General features: G+C 40.8%; 2 gene segments (V, D, J or C); both read right to left on the bottom strand.

Annotated features, from left to right (window-relative positions):
• Positions 1–247: 247 nt before the first annotated feature.
• LOC127214663 (T-cell receptor alpha chain V region 2B4-like) lies at positions 248–907 on the bottom strand. The segment is given in 2 exon segments: positions 248–657; positions 859–907. Coding segments are annotated over 2 exon segments (459 nt in total).
• Positions 908–11819: 10912 nt separating this feature from the next.
• LOC127214674 (T cell receptor alpha variable 9-2-like) lies at positions 11820–12501 on the bottom strand. The segment is given in 2 exon segments: positions 11820–12320; positions 12444–12501. Coding segments are annotated over 2 exon segments (429 nt in total).
• Between the last annotated feature and the right edge of the window lie 535 nt (positions 12502–13036).

The following is a 13036-nucleotide window of genomic DNA, read 5'->3' as shown; positions in this document are numbered from 1 at the left end:
GGAAAGATTTTAAAAGCAAGCAAGTCAGAGTCCTGTAGACATGATGGTGGTCTTTATGACATGGCATGAGGTGAGTCCCTCAGCCATTTGTATGCCATCCAGCTGAACAACATAGGCACATCATTGTACATCAGTGTACATTGTTGTAAAACCATCATCCCAAAAGAAGAGTGGGAAAATTCCAGACAAAACAATAGTGTGCTTTTCTCTTTAGGACTGGTTATTTTCAAAATGCCAAAATATTTTCTCAACCAATCAAATGCTCTCTACCCTTGCTCTTATTTTCCATTGCCTGTGGTCTGTGCTCTAAGGACTTGGCAGCACCCGATAGGTTTGGGTACAGGGTGCAGGTGCCTGGGGAGCACTGTGTGTTCACTGCACACAGGTAGACAGCTGAGTCACTGTGCTGCAAGTCTCTGATGTGCAGGGAAACATGCAGGCTGGCTTTATTGAGATGAACCCTAAATCTACCGTCTTCCTTTTCACCATTGGAGAAGATGGACATCAGAGCCATGGGGCCTTTCCCTGGATGCTGTCTGTACCACCAGAAATACTGAGAATTCTGATCACTGTAAGTGCAGTTGAGGGAAGCCATGGCTCCCTCTGGGACATTGAGGGATTCCGGAGTCTGCTGCACCTTCTGCTGGCTGCTCACACCTGTGCAGAAAGACAAAGGTCAGACAAATAAGACTGGATACATATAAATGCTAACTCCCCAGAACGGGTTTGCCGTGGGCCTCCCACCTGCTTTGTTTCAGCATGAGAACATTATTATTTCTACCCTCCCTCCTAAAATATGTGAACTCAATTCCCTAGCATACAGCAACATTAAGTTCCCATAGAAATGGTCAAACTCACCCTTCAGTTGAAGCCAGAGTACCACTATTGAAACACTTAAGGGATGCATTACTGTTTTCAATGAAGATTCACAAGTTGAAGTGATCTATAACAAACAGACTGGCATTAGGGAGTTCAAATGCTTCTGATGTGGAATGCAGGAAAAAAAGAAAAACCCCAAACTGTTCATCCAATTAGAAAGAAGGTCATAGTTTTCACTGACACACAAAAAGCCCTCCTTCTTTCTCTAACCTCCCTCACAACTCACACAGGCACAAAGGACTATGGGAAAAATTGCCTCTGAATCTCTGAGAAGACACTGCCATCATGTGGATTCACCTTAGTGTCAAATATTTTAAGCCATTACTCTTCCTATGTAGACGATTAAAACAAGGAATAGTGTTGCATATGAGGAGTGTAAGACATTTGTTCAAGTTTATGCATGAGCGTACTTACACATACATTTTCCACCAAATGACAGCTTATTTTCAGCAAATAAGTTATTTCACTAGTCGTTTTTGTAATATTTCTTCTAAAGAAATTCTCACAATCAGATAATACTTTATGTTCTTTATCTCTTCTCAGTGTCAACTCATGGAACCTTGTATTGTTTCTTCACCATCAATATTAATTTTTATATACTTACAAATATCTGTTTAAAACAAAATAGCTTTAAAAGAGGCTCAATACATATAACACCAGCCCATAGCCTAGCTACATTTTATGTATGTATTTGTCTATTAATTCATTCATTTATTTTTGTACATTTTATGTGTGTTTGTGTTTGTGGGGGGTGGTATGGATGAACACATCAGTGTATGTGTAAACATGAGGTACATGTGGATAGGTTAGAGGTCAACATCAGGTGTTGTCATTGTCTTTGATTACTCTTCACTTTGTTTTATTAAGGCTTTTAAAAGGAAACCCTGATCAATCAATTAGAAAAAGAACTGTCCTAGATTTCACTGCTATTTCAACAAGTCCTTCTCTTCTTCCCTGCCTACCCTCTCTCATACACAGACACAAACAAACTTGAGAAATTGCCTCTGGGTCTTTCTGAAGCTAGAGCTCATCATCACAGGCTGCCTTGTCAATGAACTCCACAAACTGTACTGGCATGTCCTCACCAGTGCTAGGGCTACATATGTGGGTCCAGTAATGGATAGTATATGTGTTCAGGGTATCAGGACACAGTTCTTCATTCTGGTGAGACAGGAACTTCACTGGTTAAACCATCTCTCCAGTCCCTATTTTTTATTAGTAGTCATATTTATACAAAATATTCTACTTATTGTAACATTGAAATACACAAGTATAAGGTATGTTACTAATATTCACTCATTTGTAATCATTGGTGGTCAGCTGAGTAATTCCATAATTTGGTTAATATGAACGGTATCAAAACAGCATGGTGAGCATATATCCTTATTGTGAACTTAGTTTGATTCCTTCAGATGCACAGCTAGGAGTGGTAAAGCAATTTGTATTTGTAGGGGAGTTTTAGACAAGAAACATCACACTAAATTCCATAATGGTTTCACTAATTTATATTCTGATCAACTACATACAAGAGTTCATTTCTCATCATGTCCACAACATCATAACCTTTTGGGTTTTTCGATGATAGCCATTATTTTGGAACTAAGTTGGATTTTTAGCATAGATTTTATTTGGTCAGCTATTTCTTCAGTAAGATAATACTAGAAGTGCTTGGAATTCTCCATAGACCAGTAACAAACAGCTGTAGCAGGGAAGCTGGTGATCACCTAGTGGGTACTGTGCTCCATTCCTGAGACAGAAAATAGAACATCCTAGGAAGACAAAAAGTGGAGCTGTGGAGAAAGCAAAAGTATAAGCTTTATCCACTGGAAAGGGAGGGTAATTAGGACTAATTAGCTAACTGGGCTTTGGCTAGGGAGTTTTATTGGGCCTATGCTTCTTCTTCTTTCCACTATTAATCCTGTTAAGGTACCCGACCCCTTGCCTTCCCACCAGATCAACTCAAGTTTTCTTCTGGGAAAAGAAATTATCATATCAAGAAGTTTTCTTTTGCTTTCTCATCTGTCCATACTCCTCTATCTTTTTCTCAGCCCCAACCATCAGAGAACAATACACTGTTGTCAATGATAGTGTCATGATTGCTCTAGCTACTAAACCTGTTGCTCCAAGTGCAAGCTCTGCAAATGGTTTTTCTTTTACTTTTTCTTTTTTTTTCAACACCTGGGAAAAATTTTTTTAAGTACTATAGTAACTCAGGGCCCTGCAACAGGTACTTAAGATTTATTCATCAATAAACCAATCCATCTAATCTTTGACCTATGCCAGTATCTGCTCACAGCTATGGAGACTTTCTACACTATTGGTTTCTGTATATTCTTGGGGTATTTCCCACCAGGGACTGCATTTTATTTTCTGTTTTTTTTTTTATTTAGGTAAAACTCATGTGTAGAACAGTTTATTGTAAGATAAACCCATTAATTCTGATTGCATTTAAAGAAGATGGAACTCATACCTGGAACTGTCAATGAGGTCAAGAACATATGACTAGATGGGCTATAGAACCTAGAGACAACCTAGTACTATTCAGCTAAGTAGATTGAGCCTTATAGTGGCTCTTAATGACATGTTGCTATATCAATAAATCAGGACATCACACAACCCTCATTTAAAGAAGTTTCTTTTTATAGTAGATGGTGAGTAACATTGAGACGTATAGCTGGTCTATGTGTGGAGAATGAAAGACTTTTAAATTCTCAGTCATAATAGGATGTCTATATGCTAACCCTTCTATTAAGATGCATTACTCTTCACAGAAACAAGAATGGAAGGACTGTGAGAGCCACAAGTAGTGGATGACTTCAAGGACACAGTGTTTTATGAGTAAACTAGGCAGATACATATAGGAACTCACAGAAATTAAGGCAATGTGCACAAGACCTGTGAAAGCTCAGTACAGACAACATTCTCATAGAGAAAAAGACATGAATTCCCATCCCTACCTGAAAGAAATTGGTATTTGATAACTGCCAGGAGGAGAGTTAGTTAGTTTTCTTTAATGGTGCCGTCCTCGGTGTATGGACCACATAGAAAGGTGGGCTCCACCTCCAAGAGTAGTTTCCAACACAAACCATACTTTATGAGAAAGAGGGAGGAGAGTTAGAGACAACAGGGAGAGAGATAGAGAGTACAAAAGAAGAAGGAGGAGGAGAAGAGGAGGAAGAGGAGGATGAAAAGGAATAGGAGGAGGAATGTACACAAGGTTGGTGAGGTAGGAATGTAGGGTGGATCTGAGAGGAGTTGAGGATGGAGGGTGAATATGAATAAAATTGTATTAAATCCTCAAAGAATTAATAATCATTTAATTTAAAATTGTTTTTAGCATAGATTAAAATTAAATGAAAAAAAAAATCAGGTGTTTCTTTCTTAAGGCCCGTGGATCAAAGAGATCTCAATAGCAAAGAACACAGTCTAGGAGAGATTTTGCAGATGATTGCAAAGACAGAACAAGATTATTAGAAAGTCTCCAGATCTTTGTAGGTTTTGGAAGCTTGGTCTTGACCCCTTTTCTTATCACTCCTCCCTATCTGCAACTGGATTCCAGGAGTTTGGCTCAGTGTTTAGCTGTGAATGTCTGCTTCTGTTTCCATCAGCTACTAGTTAAGGGCTCTATGATGGCATATAAGTTAGTTATCAATCTCATTATCAGGGAAGGACATTTAATGTTGACTTTTCACTGTTACTTAGATTGTTAGTTGGGGTCATCCTTGTAGGACTCTGGACATTTTTCTAGAGTTAGTTTTCTCTTCAGACCTATAATGGCTCCCTCTATTATGCTCTCTCTCTCTCTCTCTCTCTCTCTCTCTCTCTCTCTCTGTCTGTCTGTCTATTCATCCCCCAACTCAAACTTCCTGGTCCCACATGTTCTCCTCTCCTCCCCTTCTCTTTCTCCTAGCTCCCTCTCCACCCACTGCTCTCCCCCATCCCAATATGCTCAGGAAATCTTGTTCCTTTCCCCTTCTGTGAGGGACCTTATATGAATCTCTTAGGTTCCTCCTTGTATCCTAGTTTCTCTGGTGGTGTGAATTATAGGCTGACGATCCTTTGTCTATGTCTAAAATCCATATATGCATGAGTATATACCATGTTCCCTTTTTTTGTGCCTGGGTTACCTCATGCAGGATGGCTTCTTCAAGTTCCATGCAAATTTCAAGATTCCATTGATTTTTTTCCCCACAGAGTAGTATTCCACTGTGTAAATGTGCCACATCTTTATCCATTTTTCAGTTGAGGGGCATCTAGGTTGCTTCCAGGTTATAGCTATACAAATAATGTTGCTTTGAACATTGTTGAACAGACGTCTTTGTTGCATGGATGTGGATCATTTGGGTATATGCCTAAGAGTGGAATTGCCAGGTCCTATGGTAGTCTGATTCCAATTTTCCTAAGGAACCACTATACTGATCTCCAAAATGTCTGTACAAGTTTGCCACATAGAGACTGTGGGAAGCTACAGCCCCAAGATGGTGCCTGGCTGGATTTCAGGTAGTCCGGAGCTTAGCTGTAAACAAGCCTTATTTGGAAGTGCTTGATGGATCTGGTGCACTTCCTCCTTCTGTGGCCTATCCCGGATCGCCAGGTGGCATGTGCTGATTGGGCAGTGAGCGCATATTTAAGGGTTCTGGAGGGCAGGCATTCTGCCTGGAGGTATAGAAGGAAGTGAGACATGAGTTATGGTATCCAGTTTTTCAGGATAATGCAGGGCAACGCTATCATGAGCCTATTGATTTTAAAACGATTAAAGCACTTGCTGAATCAGTCTGCACTTATGGGATAACTTCTGCTTTTGCAATAGCACAGATGGAAGCTCTTAATTGCCACATGGTAAAACCATTTTGAAGAGTAATGCCACCTGGATTAGAGGTTGATGGCCTATAGCCTAGGAGAGGGGTAACTCAACTATTCCCCTGCAACCCAGGTGGGCTCCTTATTGTAATCAAAACCCAGCTCAACATGGAGCCTCTAATCCTTTTGTGTTTGTGATTGATTAGCAATAGCACCTTTGCAAGCTCTAGTGAGAGAATGCTAAATTGTATGCCTCAAGTATGCTTCTATTCTTTATGTTGGGATGGAGGAAAATTTCCTTTGGCCCTTGTGACCAGAACGCCCAGGTATGTTCCCTGTTCCTGTAGAGAGCCAAGCATCATGACCCTCTTTAGACAGTGGAGAGATTTTGGAATCACTGCTGCTATCATGGTTGCCATTACAGCTGGAGCTGTGGTAGCCACCAAGGCTGCCATCACCATGCATTCCACTGTCCAGACTGCAGCTGCCTTAAATAACCTGTCAGCGAATGTAGCCATTGCTTTGGACATATAATCTTCCCTTAATGCTCAATTAAAAGGTGGTATTATGTTCCTGAATCAACGAATTGATCTAGTTCAGGAACAGATTGACAGTTTGTGGCAGTTGGCACAAATAGGATGTGAATGGAAGATGACCTCTGTGCCATATCAAAAGTATTCGGTGGCTGCCAATATGTCTAACCAGCTTTCTCAGTATCTTTTAGGCAATTGGTCCGGCAAATTTGATAAGTTAATGCAGGACCTGAGACTTTCCATCGTGCATGTGAATTCCACCTGGATCGACATCTTGGTTGCAGAGGGAGTATCTACATGGATCACTCAAGCCATGAACCACCTAAAGGAATGGGCAGGAATGGGTGCCCTGGGAGGGGTGCTTATCTCAGTCAGTCTCATTGCTTTATGGTGTATCTGCAGGATGAGGGTTACACAGCAGAGAAGTAATGCCATGATTGCACAAGCCTTCACAGCCCTGGAGGCAGGGCAATCACCTCAGGCTTGGCTAACTGTGTTAAAAGGCTAAGCAGTCATTCACGCTCAGGATGCGAGACGAAGTACTGCACTTGAGGCCAGCTTCTAGTGGCTTCATGGAGGGAAAATCTGAATGCATATGGGTTGGTATCATAATCCCATCTTTGAGAAAAGATACCGGAAAGGTGTGGCACCAGCTTGACTGATAACTGGGCATGGGGCCATTACAATGTCCCTTGTTCATCAGAGATCAGATATCTCCCCTTGCCTGTTGCCTTTAAAACAAAAAAGGGGGAACTGTGGGAAGCCACAGCCCCAAGATGGCACCTGGCTAGATGCCAGGTAGTCCGAGTTTAGCTGTAAACCAGCCTTATTTGGAAGTGCTTGATGGATCTGGTTCACTTCCTCCTTCTGTGGCCTATCTGGGATCGCCAAGTGGCATGAGCTGACTGGGCAGTGAGTGCATATTTAAGGGCTTGCTGGGGCTCGGGGAGACAGATATTGATGATTCCTCCTAGAAGGCATCACCCCCCCATGTGGAGTGGGGGGAGGCTGTATGGGATGGGTGGGGTTTCAGGGGCATGGCAGGTAGAGAGGGAGGGAGAGAGAACTGGGATCAATATGTAAAATAAGAAAAAATATATATACACAAATCTTTAATTTTGTCATTTCTTTACCAGCGTAGGCATGAATACCTATATCCTCTCCCATCATTAGTGACTATGAAGAAATGGTGTCTAATGATTATTTGCTCCTACTAATGTACCTCTAATACTGTGAGAACATTCTAAATTTATATTGCCTGTGTAAGATCAACAATTCACAATGGTTGATATTATATAATGGTATACATATAATTATTCACATTTATATTTATTCATATATACATACTCAAATACATAAGATATGAATATAATCTGGAGAATATACGTATTCTTTTACTCCAACCACTTTATGTTGCAAAGTTCATGAGTATTCTGTGCAAAGGTTTCATATTCATCATTTTCCTTGACTTTAGCCCTGATGTTCTGCCTCCTGTGTGACCCACTAGACTGGAGAGGCTTTCCACTAATCCTGTTAGTTAAAAAATATCTCCATTTCTAATGTCTTTATAAGATTTTAAGTTTTTTTTGACAGTCAACTTTTATAATAGAAGCATTAAAAAAATAAACATTTAAAATATTACCTGTAAATAAATCCACTGAATTTTTGTTCGATTTATTTACTTTTATATCTCTAACTTCAATTCATGAAAAAAATGGGCTTAATTGAAATAAAATTACATCACTTCACCCTCCTTTTCTTCCCTCAATTTACTCAGTTATTCTCTCTCAGACCCCACTGAATTCCCCAACTCTCAAATTGATAGCATTCATTTATTATTATTGTTACAAATGTGTGTGTGATTGTATGCATATATATGTGCATATGTATATATATATATGTATACACACACACACACACACACACACACACAGCCTGCTAATTTTGTGTTTGTTGCTTATGTGTGTATGGCTTGAGAGCTACCCATCTGCATTTGACAACCAATAAGCGTCTCATCCCTGGGAGAGACTAATTCTCCTCTCCCAGCAGTTACTTGATGCTTATAATTTTATGTCTGGGATTGACACTTGAAAGTTTTCCTCCTTCTTTCGAAACATGCCTATTGATATTGGCGTGGTTCTGGTCTTGCTTATCCAGCCATTTCTAGGAAAGACTGTTTCACAGCAGCCATCCTGGTATTCTGCCCCTTGCAGTTGTTATGCTTCCTCTTTAGTCATGTTCCCGGAGCCACAGACACAGGAGTAGATGTATGTATTAGGGCTGGACTTCCCACCCATAATCCTCTCTTCATGTGTCCAGTTGTACTTTTGCTTTGTTTTGTTTTGGGTGATAATTAGAATAACGTACAGAAATGTACCTTTGGAAGCCAGGCCAAGGAGTGCTGCTAAGAGATCACCCCAGCAATAGATCGAGCACAAGAGTTTTATTGGTGGAAGGTGCAGTGCTGAAGGCCATCTAGAAATGAAGACATGGGAGAAAGATAGAAACAGACAGCAAGCCAGACCCGGAGACAGAGAAACTGGGTGAGAAGACAGGAAAGACCGAACAAGAGAGAGCCATGAAGTCCAGAGGGACTTTCAAAGGAGCTTGTGTTGGGACAGTGACAATGAGCCACACTTGGCGGCAGCAGCTGAGGATACAAGCTGCTGCAACCTGCTGCAGCTGAGCTGAGCAGAGAGCCTAACTTACATCAGTGATGACCTATATTTTCTCGAAAGAGAGGTTTCTTTGATGAAGGGCAGTAACTGCACTTGTCTGTGAGTAAATGGATAAGATTTGGAATGTAGTAAGAAATTCCGCTCATATAGCAAAGTGGTGGCAGTAATTATTTTCTATGGTCCATGACCTCACCAGCCCAGGAAGCATGCCGGGTTTCCAGTACCAGGCATGATTTTCCTCATGGTGGACCTTAAGTCAAATAGGCAGTTATTGGTTGCCAGCAACCTGTGAATGTCCTTATTGTACCCTTATGGATATTTTAGCCATACTAGCAATTTCCATGGTTCATAGGTGAAACAGCTGATTAGGTAATTTATCATTTTATACATTGTCCCTTGGCAGATTGCATAGTATTTTCTGAAACCATGAAGGATAGACCACAGAAAAGAGCTTTTCAGTCCTCTGTCCTAAGTGTGGGTTGTATTTAGCAATAGTGGCTTCAACCCTGAGAGGCAACCCTGAGAGGCATCAGTAATCTATATTATTTTGGGAGTCACTTAGACTGAAACCCCAATTAACCTTTCAAAAGGAGATTCTTCATACCAAGTACTGTTATTTTTGTTAGTCTATTGTTCTTGTGGGGTTACTGTCAGAAAAATGGCTTAATTTCCCTTAAGATGAGGATGTGCTTATATATAAAGGAACAATACCATATTCTTTTATTGAGATTTATATATTATCATATTAGGATAGATGTTATCTTATTCCTATATATGTTTAAGATAATATATGTTCTTTTATGATATGTGTATCTTAAATATATATGTATATATATACATTATAAATATACAACACATGTAGATATGTGAATATATAAGATATGATATATGCAAATATAAGTGTAGGTAATGCAGAATAATATGATTACTTTAACCATTATCAAAGAACCCTCGTATTCAGCATTTCTAGTTCCTTATTGATAAAGTTTTTATATCCTTAATAGTCCACATTATTTCATTAAGTTATTTATTTGAGTTTTCTTGGATCACTCAGGACTTTATTTCTGTTCACTATTACCTTTTTAGAGAGTTTATTTGGGAATTCATGAATCCCTTTACCATCTTCATGGTTATTTTTTGATTCAAGTTCTCCAGTTTCATTTAACTTGTTCTCATTAGGGACCACTAGAACATGCTGCTTTTTTTTGTTTGTGTGTTTGTTTGATTTTGTTTTGTTGTTGTTGTTGTTGTTCTTTTTAAGAGAGGACATATTGTCTTGAGTTTTATTATTCTGTTTTTCCTATGAGACCTTACATCTACAGTTAGGTTGTTGGTTGTGTCTTTGATATGACATTTTAGCTCACTGATGATGAATCCTGAGTTGAAGCTGCAAGGTGATGGATTAGAGGGGTTTAGAAGGGGCGGAGCCACACTGGAGCTGGCTCAGTCTTGCTGAGTGAGACCCAGAGGACTAAACCTTGCAGTCAGGATTCCTAGGGGAAAGGTGTTAGACTTGTGTAGTGTCTGGCTTTTTTATACTGAGTCCAACACAATCGGCTGGGGCTCTGTTGGAAAATGTCCTGTGCTGTGAGCAGAAAGACAAGCCAGTCACTCTAAATTGCTATCAAAAAGGTTAGCATCTACAAAGGTGGTCTGCTTGGCCTTTACATGAAGATGAGAAATATATTTATTTATGGACATTAATTACTACTTCTGTTTACACATGTGAACAAGATGCCTATGATGCAATTCAACAATAAGAACTCTTGTGAAATAAATTAGTGCTGCACGCACAGATGACTAGTGAGTGTGGGAAGAACCTTGTAGTCACAGCAGAGAGAGAATGGGAAGATGGTTTTACCAGTCCATTGGCCACAACAGCAACCTTTAACTGTATGTTTTTAAAGTAAAATCTCCCAAGTGAAGTCTCCTGTGATTTCTGGGAGACACAATTTCATAGCAAAAGGACTATGACAGAGTAAGAAGAGGACTATGTCAGCGTAACAGGAGGATTATGATAGAGTAAGAGGAGCAGAGTATGATAGAATAACAGGAGGCCTATGACTATGCAAGGGTTATATAACGTTACATAGGAAGACCAGCAAAATCTGTAGATTCTTCACAGAAGTGACTCCGGAGCTAAGATTTGAAGTTGGCAGAGCTGGTTTATGAAGTTTTCTGTGGAGAGTGTTTCCTGTTGGAAAAGAGTTGGACCCCATCTGAGAAATTCAGAATGCTGAACAGAAACCAGCATTGCTGCTACGGAGAGCTGGGACCTAGCCCCACAAAAAGCTCACGTTGACAGTTCAGGCATGCACAAATCCTGTGGAACATTGGATATTACAGCCTGAACTCGGAGTTGTATTCTAGAAAGATCAGAAAGCCATTTAAACACCGTGTGAGAGTGTAGACCGCATCCCGTTTATGCTACATATATTTTGTGTGACGGCATATGGTGTGTGCTTGCCCCTCCCCTCAAGCACTGAAACCACTTCTGAGACTCTAGAGAGCCAGCTGCCCTGTGAGTGCCCCGAGGTCTCCAAAGTTCCACCCTTGCTTCTCACACTCTTGTGTTAGTACGCTAGCCCGGTCTTACTAATAGTAAAGGAAAACTCTCTCTGCACAGTTGAAGTCCCTGTCCTCTCTGGGCTTGTGCTGCAGGCCTGGCTTTGTCCCTCTTCCTTCTCTATAGGTATACTAGGTATGGGGACACTGAGCTGTCCTGTCACCTCTCCATCTTTCAGAAAACATTATGCAAAAGCCGTTTGTGGGCATGCCCCATTTCTTGAAATTTGCTATACAGCAAGCTCTACCAGAAAGCTGTGGAAGAAGATGTGGAGGACAGACTTCTAAGACAAGCAGACAACTTGTTAGTCACAGGGCTTTACTGGGGGATCTCAGGATCCATAAGAGACAGGTTTCTGTCAGATTGTGCTTTGGTCCCTCCCAATCAAGAGCAGAGGATGGAAGACTCTGCTTCTTGTTCTTCAGCTGTGGCTGTTTGTTTGACTTTTGTGCCAAGTGAAATGGAGAGGCACACAGCACAGGAACCAAAACAATCACAGAGGCAGGAGCTCAGCAGCCAGGCCCCTGGTGCTGAGTTTGTGTTCGGCCCCCCTTGTGGTTTCTGCCACTGTGTCACTCAGAGCACAGTAGTACACAGCCGAGTCTGACTCCTGGACCGAGGCTTTCTGCAAGTGGAAGGAAGTGGATCCTTTGTCATATGTAGCTTCAAAACCTCTGCTGCTTCCTGTCTCATCGGCCTTTGAGACTCTGAAGAGGAGCTGTGGACCTTCTCCGGGATACTGCACGTACCAGAACAGGGTTGGGTAGCCCGAGGCTGAATAGTTGCAGTATATAGTAAGAAAGTCCTTTTCTGAGAGAGTCAATTTACCGTATGTCTGCATCACTGAGTCTCCATGGGTCCTTGCTGGAGAAAAGAAAAGAAAAGAGATATGTATGTCACCTTAAAGACAAAGAAGCTTTTGGATAAACTTAGTACTCAAGACTTTGTTGATATAAAAATGTATAAAGTTTAAATCACTTTACTTACCAAGTATGAGGAGTATCGCAGTCACGAGGCCTGGAGAAGAGTCCATCTTTAGTGGCATCTATACAATGTTCTAGATGCTTAGCATGTTGAAAACAGAATGAGTCTTAAATTCACACAGGAAATACCATAGTGTTAGGGCACTGCGCCCCCTGGTGGTCAGAGAGTGAACAGTTACATGTGGCAATATTTGCTACAAGACAAGGAAATAATGCATTTGGTTGAGGGCCACTGCTACTTCAAAGGTCAAACTCTCTCTGTTTTAAGTGAATGCCAATTTCTTTTTCTTTTGGGGGGGGTGTGGGCTTGTCGAGACAGGATGTCTTTGTATTGCTTTGGAGCCTGTTCTGGAACTCGCTCTGTCGACCAGGCTGGTTTTCAACTCAAAGAAATCCCCCTTCCTCTCTGCCTGCCAAGTGCTGGGATTAAAGGCATGTGTCACCAAGCAAGGTCAGGAAATGACAATTTTAAGGCATTTTTGAAGGAAGTTTTCCGGGGCAGATGTCACATTGTATAAGAAATACTCACAAATTTCAGAATTCCAGTACAAATGTAGAAACACATAATTTATTAAACTCTATGGAGTGATCTGAACT

This window comes from Phodopus roborovskii, unplaced genomic scaffold (genome assembly GCF_943737965.1).
Source record: "Phodopus roborovskii unplaced genomic scaffold, PHOROB, whole genome shotgun sequence".
Classification (NCBI taxonomy): Eukaryota; Metazoa; Chordata; class Mammalia; order Rodentia; family Cricetidae; genus Phodopus; species Phodopus roborovskii.
The sequence above is the reverse complement of the archived record's forward strand: the minus strand, read 5'-3'. Positions and strand labels throughout refer to the sequence as shown.